Genomic DNA, 19,290 nt, shown 5'->3' with positions numbered 1-19,290 from the left:
CCCCCCCCCCCCCCCCCCCCCAAAAAAAAAAAAAAGATAGTAATAACAATATTAGTAAAATAATAGTTGTAGTAGTAGAAGGAATGTAAAACATGGTCACGAGATTGGGGATTAAGAATAATCCCACGAGCAATACTGAAGAAATGTTGGATGTGCAGATAATCCATGACCTTGGTCGTCTTGCAACGGTGGTAGCTGGTGAATTCCTGGAAACTGTACTTCAGCTCCTGTCATCATGCACTGCGGATGTTCTTGATTCGATAAAGCAGAGCATTTTGCACAGTGGAAAGTCATTGAATAATTTAATGCCCGAAGTTATTGGTGCCATAGTTACTTCACTGGTTGAGAGGTCTGTTGAGGTAAATGTTTGACGTGTATGCTCATTGTGCACGAGATTGGAAGTTTCTCTAGATTATTCTATGTATCGGTTTTCTGGATCTTCTGACTACTTTTCTGAACTTAATGTAGGACTTGAGACAGCTGAAGGGTATAACAGCAACATACAGGATGACCAATAAACCACTGCCTGTAAGGCATTCGCCCTATGTATCAGGGCTGCTACGCCCCCTGAAGGTATTCAACAAACTCTTGTCGCATTCTTTGGTGTATCTTAGATGAATCTGGTTCTTTATGAACACTACTTTAGGAGGCGCAGCCAAATACCTAGGCATGCACCTCAGGGACACCATGTACTTAGGTAACCTTTCAGTGCCTCGGCTGACCGAGCACCTGCAGTGGCAACTGGCAGCCTCTCTTTGGCTAGTGAGGCCCACACAATTTTTTAAGTTTTTTGAACGCTCACTATTATATTTTTCTTTCTTTCTTCATTTTCTGATTCATCATACTTTCTCGAAGCCATGTGTAGCATATATATATATTTTTTTTAAATCTTTTGTTTTGTTTTATAGCAACTTTACGCATACATGGACCTATTAGTGTTGTTTTCTTATGTCGTTATAAGACTTCCTTTTAAGTTGTACACTGAGCTTTTTGTTTAACCTGGATTACTCACCTTTTGATACGTTACATTAGATAAATATATTGGTTTTTACCATCTATTGATGCTTGGATCGTGAGGGTTAGAAGTTTATTTTCTTGTTCAAAATGCTTTATGCTTCATATCCGAGGAAACTAACTTGACATTATGGTTCTTTATTTGTAAACTTGATGCTACAATATAAACTCCACCAGGCCTTATTGGACGGAGAGAAAGCGGCAACCTTCTTGACAGCGGAAGCAAGGAATACCCTGCTGATCGGTGCTGTGACAGAGATTACGGCACGTTATTACGAACTGGCAGCTGATCTTGTTAGCTTGGTTAGTTTGGATATACCAAATTTTAGTTTCATCCTAGTTATTACTCTAAGAGACTCTTCTTCTCACTAATGTTCAATGCCAGGCTAGGAAAACAGATTCGTCACTCCAGAAAATCCGGCAGGAAGTACAGAGACGAGCTGGAGCAAGCTCAGATGTTTCAGACCATAACATCTCTGACACCGACAAGATTTGCATGCAACTCTTTCTTGATATTCAGGTATCACTGGTTTTCATTGTAATTGTTTGCCGCGTCAAAATGGTGTGCTTCAGTAGTTTCCAGAAATATGCAGAAGCTATTATTTTATGTGATGATACAATGTCTGCAGTGGAACCATATAAAATATTCTGAGTTATAAAGACACGTTTGAAATGAATTTCAAACTCCTTTAAAAAAATGTTTTTAATTGGAGAAAAAGTACTTTTAGCACGTGAGATCCCACATCGGTTGAGGAGGAGAACGAAACATTCTTTATAAGGGTGTGGAAACCTCTCCCTAGCAGCATTTTAAAAACCTTGAGGGGAAGCCCGAAAGGGAAAGCCCAAAGAGACCTCTTCCTAGCAAACGTGTTTTAAAAACTTTGAGAGAAAACTCGAAAGAAAAAACCCAAAGAGGACAATATTATTGCACCAAATGTTTAAATTCTTATTGCCCTTCTGTTCTATATCTCCAAAACTTTCTCATTGAACCAATAAGCCACCTAAAATCCTGAGACGTTAATGAACTTTCTCTGTCAATTTTCATTGCAGGAGTATGGTCGCAACCTGTCAGCCCTTGGGGTTGAAGCGGCGAGCATTCTCACATACCGTTCATTTTGGCAGTGTGTTGCACCTCCAGATAGGCAAAACTCCATCAATTTCTGATGTTCAATCATCGTGGGATACGTCTAAGTTGGCTTTGTGGATGTATTTCTTTCTCTCACTCTTTATTGGTAAGTTTTCTCCTTATTGCTTAGAATACATTCTTTCCCCCCTCCCCTGTTGGCTGCAGGTGGTGTTCATAATGAGGATAAAAAATTTTGTAGAATCAACAACGAAGCTTCTTCGATGGACCTTGTTTGGTATAACATTTATTCATAAATACTTATATTCTTGAGTATGTTTGAACACACTCTCTTAACTTCCCATCTTGTCTTTTTTTCTTTTAAAATAGAATAGTTTGTTCTAAATTTATAAGGGGTTGGGATTCTAATTTACCAGAGCTATGTTTAGGTTGATCACAATTGCAAAAAATATATCTTTTTTTCGATTGTTATTTTGGCTGAAGAATATCCAAGTAGAGGGCATGATGAGATTGAGAATATTTACACTTTAAAATTTTATATTTTCCCAAGTTCAGTCTTCTGAAAATAATATTAATGATTTATTAAAAGAGTTTATATTGCATTATTATCTTTCATGTTCATGCACTTCAGTGTTTATTTATCTTAATGTTAAATTGTAACATTATTTTTTTTTTCCTTCGAAATATTCGCTTATTATTTATTGCTGTATAGTTACAATTTTGAGTTATTGAAAAATATGATGAGATAATTTTACTTTGTATTCAATTTGTAACAAATGTAGAAAGCGAGGGAGATTAGGACACAATATGCTTTTACAGTACCCTAATCGGGTTAAATTTCATATTTAATATCTAAATTTAAAACAAAAAATGTCTAATGAGTTAGTTAATAAGTTAGTTCTTCAAGTTTTATTTTTGGTAGATCTCTTAATTTTGAAATGTGTAATAAATATTTAACTTTCAATTTTATTACACAATAGGCATTTATTTAAATTGTCGATTTTGTGTTCAAGTGTTTCATTTGTTCAACATTTTTTAAAAAAAAGATAGCGAGGACGTTTGGACAAATAAGATATATACAATCTTTTTTAATACTAATTTGTTTACCCATATATGGAAGATAAAATTAAGCCAGAAAATTAAATAAAATCTGTAAAAATGTTATTATAACTCCTAACAATAACAACAATATAGTAGAGTCAAAAGTACTTGATAACAACTCACACTGTGTTATTAAATTGTTAAAATCTCTCAATAATTGCGAATTTAACCTTCTCAATAATTGTTATTAAATGGTCATAAAAGCTCTCAATAATTGTTATTAAATGATCATAAAAGCTCTCAATAATTACGAATTACGAATTTAACCTTTAAAAAAGAAAGCATACAGTACTTTTGTGTTTACGGGCCTTTAAGACAAAAAAGACAAGTATATATTGGACTCCATGCAAATTCTTCTTTTTTTCTTGAGAAAGATTTCTAGATATACGCACAAATCGATCAATAAAAGAAAAATCCGACGAATCGATTCAGGTCGGCTTACTAATGGGATGCCCTAACACATTACAAAATTTCACTTTAGCCAATGATGGAAGCAAGAGTAATAAAAGCTCGACAATATTAATAAAATAATGTTGCAGTAGTAGAAGGAATCATTGATCAAAAGTATCTAACCAAATTAAGTCTAAGATAGTCCAAAAAGATAACAAAAAACTACCACAATAAACTATGTATAGTACAACACAAGACGGAGTCATTCGCAGAAGCATAAATGCTGAGAGCATCATTTGGTTTGTCCAAGAAACCATGGCAGCCCTGGTTCATTGCATTGCTTTATGGGAAGTGGTACAATAGGCCCAAGGAAGATGCGCCATAGATCAAGTACTATTGTCACCAACATTGCCGCTCCTAGAGAATCAACGGCCACTCTTGGCAAGTCCCAAAGATCACCAGGCTTCTCGTCAATCCTGTTCGTACGGATTCAACATGATCGAGAGATATTAGAAACAAACTCATTCTGTTCCTCAATACAATTCAATTTCTTCAAGTTTCAAGCAGGAGATGGCCTTGAATTATGTTACCCTACTTAATAATCTGAAGGATATGCTTCCTATCAAACTAATCTGCTTGGTGAATTTGAGTCTCCAACATGCCCATTTTTCATAGGACTTTTCCTCTGCTAGCATGCTTCATAAGCCCCTGTGGCTTCATGTGTATTGGATATCCTAATGAAATTGCGGCCGACTTAATGGGTGGTAATAGATCCACGAAAGTCCGACCGCATCCATAACCTACTTGGGGCCTAATCTGGTCTACAAGTGAAAGTCATCTGAACTAACACCATGGGACAAACTACTGGGATAAGATAAATGGCGATATACTACAGAAGTTCATGCATGTTATGGGGCAATACAAAAGGCAACAGCAGCGTAACAACTACACAAGATGATTCAGAGCAATCATAGAAAGTTAAATGTCCCCAAAATGATAAGTTTTGAAACTCCATTGTCTTTCTTCCCTTATCTAGTTTGTGTAGGGGATAGAGTCATGGAGAGAAAATGGCAGACTTGTATGTGGTTTCTACTTATTAGAAGCAAACTGGTCTATACATATTAAGGCACTACGATTGAGAATCTTACCTCATGAACATTGGGAAGCTGACGAAGAAGTAGATGGCATAAAACAAAGAGCCAACTTTGTACATTGAAGCCCGATCCACAAACTGGTAGTAAGGGAACTGCACAGGCTCAAAGGAAGATGTGTATCAAAAAGTAATGGGCATGAATAACTTCTTCAATGTTAATAATAAAACTTCAGATTATTGAAGTTATTAAAAATGAATAAGGAATGAGAGAAAAAATATAACAGAAAAGAATGATTGACTTGTAAGAACAGCAGACGTTTTGTGGAAATAGTTCTATAGAAACATGCTGAAGTTCTCGATCCTTTACAGTTCGAATAACTTTTAACACCAAACGCATGACGAGACAGATTGACAAGATATTTATCGACAACACAAGAGGAGAATGATGGTCATTACATTAGAAATTGCAACAGTTTCCAAGTATGCGATGAAGTATGAGAGTGCCAGAATCCATGCCCCCAGCATAACCCATTGAATATTCTCCGGTAGGTCAGCAATAGAATGCCGAAGTCTCCGAAGAGTCATGTTTGATGTAACGTGATAGAAAAGAAAGCAGACGTGCGTAAGAAGAAAGGTCGTATGTGGTACCTATGATTAGCAAATCATTTATCAGAAATAGAAGCAAGCAATCTTTGCTATTGTTTTACTTTTCCTTCCAATTGTCATGCTTACATTGTTCATCCTCCATGATGGAAAAGTATAAGATGCCCCCAAAACGGTGAAAAAGTAGTGGGTCCAAAAGTAGTTTCCAACATAGCTGAATATTACTATCCAAAGACTAGCCTGCCACAAAGAAGAAAAAAATAATCATGTAGAGTTTAGGAACTGACCACCTTGAAAAACTGATTGGCAACGCTTATGGGGATTGGATTATATGGAACTGAGCGAACTGAGCCGAAATATTTTACAATTTACACACCCTCTCCAAACTCAGAATCAGGATGGCTAAGTGTTATCTCTCTGGAAATTTGCATTGTTATCATGTTAATTTCATGTACAGTATAAATGTACTCCAGAATGAAAAAGTACCAGATAAGAGGTTGATGAAATAGATTGTGGCCATGAAAAGGCATGATTTAAGTGGAAAAAGAATGATTGTAGCCAAAGAAACAACTTTTCACTTATCAAAATTAATCAGCTTTGATGATATAGCTGCTTCTTCTGAAATGCATAATTGCAAAAACAGAGTAATACACACACAAAAGGTAGAAAACTAACCTTTACCCAATAACGCTCTTTCCACGGCAAAGAGCGGTCAGCCTGCAACCAATCCCAAGTAAATAAGATCACTTCGCCTTTGTTACTGTGTGCATCTCAAGTTACAGATGATGAATTGATAAGTCTTCCTTCTGATTAGTTTTTTGTGTGCGTGTGACTAATATTCAGTTTCACATCGGTGATTAGATTTTTGTGTGCGTGTGACTAATATTCAGTTTCACGTCGGTCTTAGACAGAAACAAATCATCTGGATCTATATTAATTAATTAATGGTTGGATGCGCAATCAGTTAACTTACGATCCATTAGTGCCCATAAACAAACATGTAAATAAATTTAGGTTCTAGGATCATAGAAATGGGAAAAACATAAAATAAAAAAATGAAGAGCTAGTAAATTGTACCTCTCCAGGCCACACCACCGGTATCAAGAAGGAAGGAAGTGCTGCTACTAATCCAAGAAGCAAATATTCCAATTCAGTGAAACTCTGCCAATCAGCACACCAGTGTTTAAACTCTTGATAATGAAGAGAGAGAGAGAGTGGGGGAAACAGTTGAAGTGACAGCAATTTGTAGACAATTCTCCGTTACAAGGAAAAAAAGGGGGTTTAACAGAGATTAAGATATCATCTTCGTCGTAATGTTGGACAGAGAACAAAGAAAAAAAGTTCGCACGTCACTGTTCTTGAATGACACTCATCAAGCAAAGGCAAATTATCAACTAAATACAGAATTTTATTTTGAAAGTTGTCACATCCCCAGATTTATAAACCATTTCTTCTTCGCTGACTTCTTCAAACCCCATCCAAATGTGAACAGAAGGAAGATAAAATCTAGACATGGATTAAGAAATTTCTGCTTAGTTCACTAATTCAGGATTCTCAAGCCCCCTCCACCATCCATCAAAATGCATCAACATCAATTAAAAGAACCAGTATAATTAGCCTAATTTCGCACAAATTAAAAGCAGAGTTCACGAGTGCACACCTCGTAGAGTTTAAAAGGAACCACAATCCCCAAGCAAAGAGTGAGCCAAAATGGAGTATATGAAAGAAAGAACACTTCTCCCCATCTCTTGCTAGGGTTTGATGACAACCATAAACTTGAAGACTGATTGCGGGCGGACCGACGACCTGGACATTGGTAAGAACAATGTCATAGAGAGAAAACGAAGGCTAAAATTCTGAGAATTGCAAAATTACCGGCGGCCATTAGAGAGTGATTAAGATCTAAACTGATAGATCTAGGCTTGAAATTCTCCAACTGAATCAGAGAAAATCGAGGACTGAATCGTTTCCGAAAATTCCAAGATTGACAGCACAAATCGGAGACCTGTGAGTGCCGGCTTCCATTTAAATACAAAAGCTTCACCACTCTAATGCTACTCATTTCTACTTTAATTGTTACTCTAAATTTTTAATTAATATTCACGTACCTGATAATAATTACAAAACCAGTACGGCTATTTTTATTTTTTAATTGATTTAAATAATTTTATATAAAAATATGTTAATTGAGTATTTATTGACAATATTTATAAATTAGCCAGTTATTAAATATAGTTAAATAATTTTTTATTAAAAAAATATATTAAATTTTATTAGTTATCCTCCATTAATTTATATCTATTTATTAAAATATGAGTTAATTGATTAATTAAGTCAAAAATATTAAAGAAGACAATTTTCAAGTATTATTTCAGATCTATCCATTTTTTTTTTAGTTGCACGTGAATATAAATAACATTTAATTTAATTGATCGATAAAATAACGAAAATTAATTTAATTATTAAAATTTAGGATCGAGTGTTTCCACCTTTCCTTCACGATACCACTGACCTACGAGTATTTGGCTATATAAGCCGATCCTTACTAATTCACATGGGATTTCACGTGCCCCATGCTACTCGGGTCAAAGTGTAATTGTAATAGCCTAAGCGCACTGCTAATAGATATTGTTCATTTTTGCCTATTACATATAGCCGTTTACTTCATGATTTTAAAACATGTCTACTATGAAGATGTTTCTAGACCCATTATAAAAAATGTTTTGTTCCTTTCTTCAACTGACGCGGAATCTCACCCAGTAAAGTTTTCGACTACTGGGCTGTCACTATCTAGAGTGAATCATTCAACTGCTTCAACTAGCAGCACGACGCTTGTATTGCTTTCCCACAGCCCGTTTTCACAATTTAGGCTGATCCACTCGGCTCGCCGTTATCATGTGAATCGCTTTTGGGTACCACCCATTATAGATTAGGTAAGATTCTAATTACGTGGCAAACAAAAAGAGAAAATCCAAACAACAAAAGCTGTCAACTGACAAAGATTCCAAGTGGCAAATGTAAAATCGATGGGGACATTTCTAATATATGATTATTATAATTAATTAATTAATTAAGCATTTTTTTTTTGGTGATAATTATATAATATTTAAAAAAAAGAAAAAATTAGAGCCAAATTTTATTTTCAGAAATTAAATTAAAAAAAAAAGTGGGGAATTATTTATCAAATAATATTGGTCTACGGGTTAGAATCTCCGGTGTCGTTGGAGAGCCGATTAATCGTCCGTTGAAAATGAATTACGTGTGAAAGAGACGCGTAGCTATAATGTTAATAGCTATTTCATTGTTCATTAGATCGCCTCTAATACGGCCGTCGCTTGTTTTAAACCCTAGCGTCTTAGCCATTTTCAGAGAGCTGTTTGGCACAAGGCTGTTTGTTAATCTCAGAGGCTTGTGAACACATCACGACAATCGCCGCCATCGCTATGGCTCAGTTAATGGGTGGTTTTCTGTTCTCAACTGCTCCCGGCGGGTTTCACCCATCCAAAGCAGGTATTTTCGTTTGAAATCTTATGTTTTCTGTCGTTCGAAGAATAAGATTTGAAATGGGAACGGGAATGAAGGGATTTGTTTATGGTAACTATTTTCATTTGTTCATCCGAGTTTCTGGCTACTCTGTAATTGTTCTTTTGGGGAGATGAATGGACTAGTCTTATGTCGATGGTGGAGAATATGATTCGATTGAGTTTTGTTGGTTATTTGGCATGGTCTGTGGTTGTTAAAATGCGTCATCTTAGATTGCATTTTTGTTTCTATTTTTCAGAGTCAGTGGCGAGTTACTGCAGGATATCTGGCCCGACGAAGTTGCATTCATTTCAAGAGGCATTTGAATCAATAATGCTCTCCCTTCTATTCTTACATGAGTTTTTTTATTAATTCCGGCTTGTTTTATCTGATTCTTGGACTTATTCTATTGCATTTGTGGCTGCAGCTGGGTGCCAAAGCGTCTGAAATCCATGGCAATAGCATAGCTTGTAACAGGGCCAGTGTTCTGCGGTCGAATAAGAAAAGCGGTGAGGTTCCCTTTGTTGCTTGGTCTGCGCTTAATTCCCTCCCCGGGTAGTTTTGTTCAGTCGGTTGGAGAAGCGTTGAGAGTTTTATCGGATCGAGCTTTTAATCATGGAGTCATTCTGTTAGTACGATTTATACAGATAGTAATTTTATTCACAGTCGTGTTTATATTTACTTTAGAAGAGCATCAGTCAAGTGGGATTCAGTGTCTTTTTAATAGTGATTTTGTTCTAATGTTTTAGCCCTGTGATTTAGATGCTTTTTAAGATGGGTTTTTGAGTTTTTCCCTTCTATCGAGTTGATGAAACTTGTATCCTTTACTTTTGAATGGATCCAGTTATTCAGGCAATATTGCAGAGCGAGAGAGAGATAGAAACAACCAATGGTATAACAACTAGAGGTTTGCGTGGGCAGTTGAATAAGGTTGTTCTGGCCTACAGTGGTGGCTTAGATACATCAGTTATCGTTCCCTGGTTGAGGTAGGCCTTCATTTTTTTCAATGTTGCAGAGTAGGTACCTTATTTCTTCCTTCCTTTTTTTGGGATTAGGGTATTGTAATTGTGGGAACTAGTTCTAAACATCACTACGGGTGTACATGGTCCGGGTTGGATTGAGGGATTTTTTTGGACCAACCCAAAAATTCGGTTGGTTGGATTCGTAACCCAACCCAACCAAAAATTTTCACAACCCAACCCTGTAAATCGACTGAGTTACAACACTTCCCTTTCCCTTGTATTTCGTGGGTATTCTTTTTTAGCTTTCAGTTGTTCTTTCTATGTCATCTCCTTCTGCATTCCTCTTTGGGGATTTGTGCAGTATTTCTAGTATCTACTTTCACTGCTTCTGAATTATTCCTTCCTATGGGCATTAATTATTGTATTTATTGCAGGGAGAATTATGGCTGCGAAGTTGTATGTTTTACGGCAGATGTTGGTCAAGTATGTAATTAGCATAGCTGAATTAGTTTTGTGGGTTTTTTTTAGGATAGCCTACTTGACCAACAACCCAGTGAAATTTACATTTTTGCATCTCTTTGTGTGTCTTAAACCTGTAGGGCGTGATGGAATTGGAAGGCTTGGAAAAGAAGGCTAGAGCAAGTGGAGCTTGTCAATTGGTGGTGAAGGACTTGAAGGAAGAATTTGTTAGAGACTACATATTTCCTTGCTTACGTGCTGGTGCAGTTTATGAAAGAAAATACCTGCTTGGGACATCAATGGCCCGTCCAGTCATTGCAAAGGTAAGTCTAACTTATAGAGCATTGTCGCTCGTAGTCCTTGCTTCTAAAGTTATATTAGCGATGTGAATTTCCCAACAATAAATAAATTTAAGGTTCTAAGACTTGTAAGCTCCAATCACGTTTGTCACGTTCATGGTTCTTACTTATTTGTTTGGGTATTTGGTAATTCCTTCCTTTTCCCTTATTTTGATATTTGGAAAACATAGGCCATGGTGGATGTTGCCAAAGAAGTTGGAGCTGATGCTGTTTCTCATGGATGCACTGGGAAAGGAAATGATCAGGTATGTTCGTCCACTGTGATTTGGATATGAGTATACTATTTTCCTTGATGAATACAATTGGTACTGCATATCTTTCAAGGTACGCTTTGAGTTGGCCTTCTTTGCTTTAAATCCTAATCTAAACGTGGTGGCACCCTGGAGGGAATGGGATATTACTGGAAGAGAAGATGCCATTGAGTATGCCAAGAAGCATAATATCCCTGTTCCAGTGACAAAGAAATCAATTTACAGCCGAGACCGGAACTTGTGGCATCTTAGTCATGAGGTAATGGTTATTAGTATTGATGGATTCATCTTTGTCATGAGGCATCAGTTATCAGTATTGATCGATTCATCTTAGTCATGAGGTAACGGTTATTAGTAATGATCGATTCATCCTAGGGATTGTTTGCCTATCAAGTTGAAATCAACCTAAGTGACGATTCTCTCCTAGGATGTATCAATAAACTAGGTGGATTTTAACATCTTTATGAATTTTATCTCCTGCTGATGTTCTCTTGTGCATTATAACTGAAGGGGGACATTTTGGAGGATCCAGCAAACGAACCTAAAAAGGACATGTATATGATTTCTACAGATCCAGAAGATGCACCAAACGAACCCGAGTAAACTTCTTTTTCTTGAAATAGCTGGAAATAATCTTTGCAATAATGATTTTATTCTTGAATCTGTCTTCCAACTATTTAAAATTTTATCATTTTTTGCTACAGAGCTGGAAAATTAAAATAGTATGAAAAAGAGAGGCACTTCAAAGGGTCCAATATCCAAAGGAGAACAATTTCTTAACTCATTTTGTTTGCATAATTTGTTGGCATTACCTTATTAGTCTATTTGGTGGGTGTTTTCCATTTTCTGTTCAACAAGCTCAACATGCTATCTTCTGCAGATATGTGGAAATAGGAATCGTAGGAGGTCTCCCAGTTTCCATCAATGGTGAGGTTCTTTCACCAGCCTCTCTTCTGACCAAAGTAAACGAAATCGGTGGAAAGCACGGAATTGGAAGAATCGACATGGTCGAAAATCGTCTCGTGGGCATGAAAAGTCGAGGTGTCTATGAAACTCCAGGAGGAACCATCCTTTTCGCAGCCACCCGTGAGCTCGAGTCTCTAACTCTTGACCGGGAGACTATTCAAGTGAAAGATTCACTGGCCCTCAAATATGCAGAGTTGGTTTATGCAGGCCGATGGTTCGACCCTCTTCGTGAATCCATGGATGCTTTCATGGAGAAGATCACAGAGACCACCACCGGCTCCGTCACCCTCAAGCTGTACAAGGGCTCTGTCCATGTGGTCAGCCGGCGAAGTCAATACAGTCTTTACAGGGAGGACATCTCTTCCTTCGAAAATGGGCAGATCTACAATCAGGCGGACGCCGCCGGTTTCATCCGCCTTTATGGCCTTCCGACCAGAGTCCGGGCAATGCTCCACAAGGACATCTGATCCATCCCCCCCTCTGATTACTGACGGATTGTTTTGATGAACAATATGCGTTCTAGGCTAGATTGGTATTTTCAAGTTTTTATAGTTTTCTTAGGCGGAAAAAAACTATGTTTATGAAATAGATTTATTATTTATTAATGAGTTGGGTAATGTGACATAAATGCCCTTGCATGTTACTCATCATATAATCGATATATATTTATTTATTTATTGTAATTGATTTGTTTTTATATGACCCTACATAAAAATAATTTATTTATTTATTTTATATTAAATAAAGTCTAATCCCTAAATTTCTGAGTTCGTGTTTATTTGGTATTTTAAATATTTCACTAAATTTTTAATTTTTATGTTTGATAGTTTTTTAACAAATTAAAAAAAAATTGTATTTTAGATAAACCCAAAATTAAAATTTGGACGGAATTTATTATTTTTTACCCTTTACTTCATCATTGGCGCGTAAATCTTAAATTTTTTCGCTGGGTTAAAAAAAAAATAATAATAATAAAATAATTCATAATATTGAAAAATCTGGTAAAGTCCAGGGGTATTTTGGGAAGGTAGGAGAATGAAATTGCTGGGCTAGTGTATGATATCTTGGGCTCGCGTAACAAGCTTAATTCCACCTCCTCACCTATTGGCCCAATGGCCATTCTCCGCCGTTTGACGGCCTGAACTATCGCCGGCGTCTCTGAGGCCGCCGCGACGCCGCTCCGTTGTTTCAGTCTGAGACATTTCATTTCTACCGCGACCTCCGCCTCTTCAGCTCAACTACAATTTGATTATGAATATTACTGCTACGACTACAGAGCAGAGCTCGAACCCCGACTTGATCACCTCGCGGTAGCTACCATTGGATACTCGGAAGGCTCGGTCCCGACGAGAGAATTGGAGTTTGTGTTCATTGGAAGCCCCCGCACGAAGAAGCATCTTTATGCGTAGAAGCTCTCCAGGCTGCTTGCAGTTCCTCATATTTCCATGGACAGCTTGGTTCGCCAAGAACTTAGCCCTCGCTCGTTCTTATATAGACAGGTATAACTCGACACTCGTAGCTTCATTTCAATGTTTGGCGTCTTTTTCATGGAATTTGTGCTTAAACGTCTTGCGTCTTTGCGTTTTCCGGCTCTGAATCCATAGTTGCTTGCCGTGTTCGTGATCTTATTCTTTGGATTTAAGTCTTCGTAATTCAGATTTCATTACGAGTTCAGATGATTTTGAGGAATGTGATTATCACAGTAGTATATAGATACTGGCTACAAGCACCTTCTTGATTGTTTCTGATAGGGACGACATTCTCTTAACTTTGATTATTCCTTTTCATATTCAATTACATGAATGTCAATACGTGTGTCACCTTAAATTCTTTCTGTCACCTTAAATTCTTTCTTTCAGCTATGAAAACAAAAGGTTCACTCCCGTTTTGAGTCTTGCTTCTAGTTAACCATCGTTACGTATATGAAACTCTGCTCTTAATGCCTTCGTGACTCTGTATATCAAGAACTGATGTCCAGGAGTCTATAAACCAGATTTACCATATATATGTTTAAGTATTGATATAATTAAATTTAAGCTATGACTGCATGATGTTAAATATATCTAACACTTGATGTGTATATGATTTTAAATAATTCATCACTACTTATTTGATGAAAAAATGGAACTGTTCTATGAAAACGCGACAGAGGATTTTAGCTGAACATAATTCCCCATGAGCACATGCTTTGCAAAATTGTTCGCTGCATCATTCGTGGCTTTCATAATAGTAAGTTTACTGGTTAACAGTGGCTCTGTTCTCCATCATTGTTTCCCCCTTTTTCCAGCAGAAGATTGTTGATCAACTTGCCATGATCGATCCGATCGTGAATTTCAGATGCGTCAACTTTTGTTCCGTTAAATATCATATGGGTACTTCTTCTTCCCGTTCTTCCATTCTCGTGAGAAACGAGCTTCTGTTCTACATACCATGGTGTAAATCCTTAAGGCTTATTGACGAACTAGATTCAGAAGGTGCCTGGAAGAAAGAACTCCAAATCTATGCTGAGCAGGTACTTTAATGTGTATATATGATCTGGCTTTTCATCATTACTACCGTGTCATTGCAAAGTATTTCTCAACCATTTTTCTTTTCATTATTTAGTTTCACCAAATTTAGATAGTGGGTAGCCTTCGAGCCATTGCTGAGTTCGAACTTCAACGTCCGAAAGAATGTCCGAAAAATCATTAATTTTTCCCTTGATCATAGTTAGTTGGGATTTCATTTCCTGAAAAATAGAAGCATTTAATAAAATGTGAAAATGTTTTATAACGGAAAAATAAATGGATAATAAAAAGTGCTGTCCAAAAATGTACTAGAATTGGAAGTATTGAGTTCAAACATTTTAACTCAATTATAGTGACCTCTATATGGGATATGAATCGTACAATCCTACAACATTTCATTAGAGTGTACAATTTCTCCTATGGGATTAGTTGAACTGATTCTAAGCTGGCATTAGATCCTTAGAGAAGAGAATCGAGTTGGCCCTTGCAAGTAGGTAGATGCATAAGGTCCCTTCAACCTTTTGAGCAAAATGCAATAAAAAGAAGGAAAATTCATGGCTTAACACCATCTTCTTGATTTTGTAGGAACTACAAGATCAATGTTTTTGATATCCGAGGGTCGCACCTTATTTAATTCGCTAAACGCATTAGTTGTTTACTCTAGAGTTGGACAACAGTTCTATTTCATAGATTCTTAGGACCTAGAGCTTTTTGGGAAGAAGTGGAAGCTTAAAAAATGGGGCTCTTATTTGAGTGGATTTACACTTTATCATCAATGTCGAGATGACATGTCCAAAATATAAACCTATCTATTCTTATTGGAGTTCTAAAAAACAAAAAACTGAAAAAACGTGCCTTATGAGAATCTATTGCTTTCAGAAGAAAGGCTGATTTCATGAAACAACTTCAGGAAGAAAAAAAACAAATCATTGTTGTGATGCAGAACTATATCTTTGATCACCATCCCTGGCATCTTGGACTTGATTTGCATATTGTAGGTTCCAAAGAACATCCTCCATGGATGGACGACTCATTTCTGGGGAAATACACTTGTTCATTAGGGAAATAATGGTTGATAGAGACTCTTGCGAGCAAGTAGCTAGAATGGTTGGATCGATGAGTCCCCGTCGTCCGTCCTGGCTGTTTAAACTCATCTGTATGTATGGAAAGCCATTTAGGACATTTTGAACTAAATAGTTCAAAGAAATGGAACATTGAGAGCTTTGTTTGTTTTTTCTGTTACGTAAGCCCCATGCACTACCATGATCAATTAATTTTGATCCTCTCGTGCACCTCGACAGCACAGCTGAACTTTTCCATTTGTTTCAAAACTACTCCTATTCTTTCAAAAGTTGCAATATTAACCTTGACATTTCATAAACATTTCAAAACTAACCTTATGGTAGAAATCCTTTAGAATTTTAGATAAAAATTGAGATATGGAATTGTGTGGGGGCAGTGACCTAAAATGGAAACTAGAATTGCCACTTATTCTAGGCCACTGCCACCCTGTTCTAAGCTCCAACTTTTGTCTGAAATTTTAGAGAATTTATGTTCCAAAATGTTTACGAAAGGACGAGAATAATATTATAACGTTATGAAAGAATAAGGAAACAAATGGCAGACTTGAGAGTATTTTTTATAATTTAGCAGCCTACTATGTATAATGCAAAGAAAGCAGTAATCAGAAAGTTTTTGGCCTACCATGTCCTTTAGTATATAGGGGCCTTTTCTAGTAGAAACAGAAGGTGCAACAAGTGCCTCTAGTAGTATAAACCCAAAGCTATATACATCATCCTTCAAGTTCATCATTTGCCTGAGGATAGATAATTCAAGTGAGGAACAGTTGATTTTCATGGAAAAGAGGGCCTAAATGATTAAAAATCATTCTTACCAAGCTTGAGGGCCTTCTCCTTTTGCCTACACAAACAAAAAAACATAAGCAATCAGCATTTACCAATGAACAACAGTAATAATCAAGTCCTACCTACCACAGATTTGGCTGGTTCTTCTGAGATAATGGACAATCCATAATCACTTAACTTTGCTACATTGTGCTCATCAATCAAGATATTGTTGATCTTTAGTTGGTTGTCGAAGAAACCTGGAATAACTCCAGTATGCAGGAAGTGCACAGCCTTGGCAATACTGATTAGAATTGCTAATCTTTCGGACCAGTTCAAAACCTTCTCTACAAGTTCAATCATTTGTAAGAAAAAAGAGAAGTATTTCTCTCAGGTAGGGAAAGGTTGGTGTGAAAGTTGAATATATTTATAGAATCTTAGTTTGAAAATGTTTCAAAATTACCAGAGAGATGTGTCCGAAAACTTCCATTAGAAACATATTCAGATACAAGGAAGACCTTGATGTCACTAAAGTCTTGGCCATCTCCATCAATGCAGTGTCCCAAAAGGCAGACCAAATTTGAGTGCCTGAGCTTTCCAAGCATATCCAACCTAAGCTTAAGATTTCTAATTGAAAATTTCTTTGATATAAGCAAGGACCTTATGGCAACTTGAGTTCCATTCTCCAGCCTCCCTCTGTAAAGCTACAAAACATATTAAGAAGGCTGAAATACATGGTGGGTAAAAGGATGGTTTCAAAGTAATATAATTATGGCTATATTTCCTGTTTGGTGAATTTCACCATTTAACTTGCAAATAGAAGAAATACTCACAAAAAAGGAAGCCAACTACAAGCAATTTTCAATGAAGTTGAACCATCATGCAACAAAACTAAAGATTAGAATGTTACCTTCCCATATGAACCATCACCAATGATGGTTGAATCATGAAAATTGCCTGTAGCTTCTTTTATCTCCTCCAATGAAAAAGTCCTACACAATGGAAGGCCTTGAATTCCCAACTTTGCAGCTTGAGAAACAAACCCTGTGAGAAGGAAACTTTGAAATGGTAAAGTAAAACATCTTGAAGTCATGGAAGTCTACTAATTTTCCAAACTTCCACATTCCTCAGTACACTAAACAAATAACTGCAAATGAAGTTCTTACTGAACTTACTAGCACTTGTTAGAAGTTCGGATGCGAACCCTGCTGCTGAACTATCCTGAACTGATTTCTGCAGTAAATGTTGTCCTGATATTTCTCTAGGCCAACATCTTCTACATAAAACAACCCCAATAGAAAGTAGAAGCACTGACAACAAAATACCAAGAAGTAATCCCATTAAAACTCCTGCATTTTTGGCTCTAGATTGCTCCCGGTGCTGGTGCATATGGTTTATATCACAATATGATTTCGTATGCTGTTTCCCTACATTAACAGATAAGCAATTCCCATCTACCTTAAGAGTTCGTTTATCAGATTCAATGCCTAAGCAGGAAGGCAGTCCTCCTGTAAGCATATTGTTAGATATATCAACAAACTGAATCATGTTGCCACACCTCAGATTGATTGGTAGCGACCCAGATAACTTATTGGAAGAAAGATTCAAGTGACTGATGTTGGGCAAGGAGAAGATGGTCGCAGGAGGGATGCCAGTCAATGCATTGAACGATATATCAAGCTGTTGTAGCTGACTAAGTTGGCCATATTGCTGTGGAATCTCACCCGAAAATGAGTTTTTTCCGAGTAAAACCATGATCATTGTCTTTGGTAGCAGAGGCAGAGGTGAATCTATTTTGTTCCAGCTTAAGTCCAGTACAGTTAGGCCATGTAAGGGACTTAGATCTGGTAATTCACCAGAAATGTAATTGCCAGACATGACAAGCTCAGTAAGGGTACTGATACTGAGGATTGAAGATGGAAATGAATCCTTTATCTTATTGTTTTTCAAGCTCAGCACCGTCAAACTAGACAATGAATCAAACCATTCAGGTACAGTATCATTGAAGAAGTTGTCGTCTAGTTTGAGAGTTTGAAGCTTCATCATAGTAGAAATCTTAGGTGGGATTGAACCAAAGAGATAATTTGAGCTCAAATCTAGATACTCAAGTGAAGATAATCTATGGATTTTGTCTGGCAGTGGACCCCAGATGCCCAAAGACACAAGACTAAGAACTCTCAAGCTGTTTAGTCTAGTCAAAGTGGTGATGAAAGAATCAAGAGAGAAGCTCTCTGATAGAGTTCGATTTGGTATTGCAAAACCAATGAACTCATCAACTTTGCCTTTAGTATCACCAGCAATTCTAAGCTCAGTGACCACACTGCCTTGGCATGTGACATTAACAAGAGGAAGAAAAGATAGTGTGCAAAAATCTACTCTGTGATCAGTCCATGACTCCAATTGCTTTGGGTACTCCAAGTGCTTCCTCAGCTGGAGAAGCACTTGGGCTTGAGAGACTTGCAATTGGTAAGCTTCAGCAAATACGAAAGTCCAAACAAAGCTGAGAAGTAACAACAAATCATACTTCCCCATGAAAGATTCTTCAGACGATGATCTTGACTGCTTCTTCTTCTTCTTCTTCAAGTAGTCTCTGTTTCAGAAACTTCAAAATGGTGAATCTCAATGATTGTGATTAACGGAAGAAGAAGAAGAAGAAGAAAGTTGAAGATGGGATGTGGCCAGTCTCGAACTCCCACACTGAAACAGAGAGTACAAATAAATCATCAAAGAGGATTGAAGAGAAGTAAAACCCACCAAGTAAATTGTTAGAGAAACAAGAGAGGCCTATCAAATGGAGTCATTATTGAAGCGAAATGCAGCAACGCATAGTGTTCCTCTTCTCACAACTGTCATTCGAAAAGAAAATTCACAAAGCAGCAAGTGATGATGCGAAAGTGGGGTAGCTGAAGTGGACACATTTAGTTCTAGCACATGCTTCTCTCTCTCTCTCTCTCTCTGTCTTGAAAGCAATGGAAATGGGGTATGGCAATTGGCAGGAATGGGTGTTGTGTTGTGTTGTGTTGGGTTGGAAAGTCTCAGCCTTTCTCAGCTGGGGGCTGCGAGCAAAAGGAGAGGCTTCGGCTGTGAATGGAATCCAACAGTCCACCATTATTATACTTTACAATTTTCATTTTT

General features: G+C 37.1%; 5 protein-coding genes across 7 annotated transcripts in view; 3 read left to right on the top strand and 2 right to left on the bottom strand.

The window, feature by feature from the left end:
- Positions 1-2,425, top strand: part of LOC111431651 (conserved oligomeric Golgi complex subunit 2) — a 6,803-nt gene extending 4,378 nt beyond the window's left edge. Inside the window, exons 8-12 of the mRNA XM_023068355.1 lie at positions 159-359; positions 469-573; positions 1,192-1,317; positions 1,400-1,534; positions 2,065-2,425. Of these exons, the coding sequence (XP_022924123.1) occupies positions 159-359; positions 469-573; positions 1,192-1,317; positions 1,400-1,534; positions 2,065-2,178 (681 nt within the window). The 3' untranslated portion in view covers positions 2,179-2,425. The remainder of the gene's footprint in view (positions 1-158; positions 360-468; positions 574-1,191; positions 1,318-1,399; positions 1,535-2,064) is intronic.
- Positions 2,426-3,689: 1,264 nt separating this feature from the next.
- LOC111431284 (cycloeucalenol cycloisomerase-like) lies at positions 3,690-7,362 on the bottom strand. The gene is made up of 8 exons (XM_023067866.1): positions 7,161-7,362; positions 6,946-7,091; positions 6,363-6,446; positions 5,961-6,002; positions 5,415-5,525; positions 5,139-5,330; positions 4,738-4,835; positions 3,690-4,065 (listed from the first exon to the last, which is right to left on the bottom strand). Exons 1-8 carry the CDS (start codon positions 7,345-7,347, stop codon positions 3,882-3,884), a joined length of 1,044 nt encoding a protein of 347 aa, XP_022923634.1. The 5' UTR covers positions 7,348-7,362; the 3' UTR covers positions 3,690-3,881.
- Positions 7,363-8,584: 1,222 nt separating this feature from the next.
- LOC111431281 (argininosuccinate synthase, chloroplastic-like) lies at positions 8,585-12,454 on the top strand. The gene is made up of 10 exons (XM_023067863.1): positions 8,585-8,795; positions 9,067-9,125; positions 9,235-9,316; positions 9,652-9,793; positions 10,204-10,252; positions 10,369-10,551; positions 10,758-10,832; positions 10,912-11,097; positions 11,349-11,437; positions 11,719-12,454. Exons 1-10 carry the CDS (start codon positions 8,729-8,731, stop codon positions 12,269-12,271), a joined length of 1,485 nt encoding a protein of 494 aa, XP_022923631.1. The 5' UTR covers positions 8,585-8,728; the 3' UTR covers positions 12,272-12,454.
- Positions 12,455-13,084: 630 nt separating this feature from the next.
- Positions 13,085-15,145, top strand: LOC111431291. Of its 2 annotated transcripts, none has more exons than XM_023067875.1 (3): positions 13,085-13,303; positions 14,092-14,316; positions 14,897-15,145. In XM_023067875.1, exons 1-3 carry the CDS (start codon positions 13,250-13,252, stop codon positions 14,918-14,920), a joined length of 303 nt encoding a protein of 100 aa, XP_022923643.1. In that variant the 5' UTR covers positions 13,085-13,249; the 3' UTR covers positions 14,921-15,145. The 2 variants fall into 2 exon arrangements, with proteins under 2 accessions (XP_022923643.1, XP_022923644.1); XM_023067876.1 differs by having other exon boundaries at positions 13,132-13,303; positions 14,095-14,316.
- On the bottom strand, positions 15,041-18,997 carry LOC111431276 (probable inactive leucine-rich repeat receptor-like protein kinase At3g03770). Of its 2 annotated transcripts, XM_023067854.1 has the most exons (8): positions 18,910-18,997; positions 17,331-18,745; positions 17,066-17,199; positions 16,619-16,859; positions 16,303-16,502; positions 16,206-16,231; positions 16,016-16,127; positions 15,041-15,465 (listed from the first exon to the last, which is right to left on the bottom strand). In XM_023067854.1, exons 2-8 carry the CDS (start codon positions 18,685-18,687, stop codon positions 15,238-15,240), a joined length of 2,298 nt encoding a protein of 765 aa, XP_022923622.1. In that variant the 5' UTR covers positions 18,688-18,745; positions 18,910-18,997; the 3' UTR covers positions 15,041-15,237. The 2 variants fall into 2 exon arrangements, 1 of the variants encoding a protein (XP_022923622.1); XR_002708465.1 differs by lacking the exon at positions 15,041-15,465 and having other exon boundaries at positions 16,303-16,497; positions 17,331-18,985.
- Between the last annotated feature and the right edge of the window lie 293 nt (positions 18,998-19,290).

The sequence above is a fragment of the Cucurbita moschata genome, unplaced genomic scaffold (genome assembly GCF_002738365.1).
Source record: "Cucurbita moschata cultivar Rifu unplaced genomic scaffold, Cmos_1.0 Cmo_Scf00036, whole genome shotgun sequence".
Taxonomy (NCBI): Eukaryota; Viridiplantae; Streptophyta; class Magnoliopsida; order Cucurbitales; family Cucurbitaceae; genus Cucurbita; species Cucurbita moschata.
Note: the sequence above shows the minus strand (reverse complement) of the source record. Positions and strands in the feature narration are given on the sequence as shown.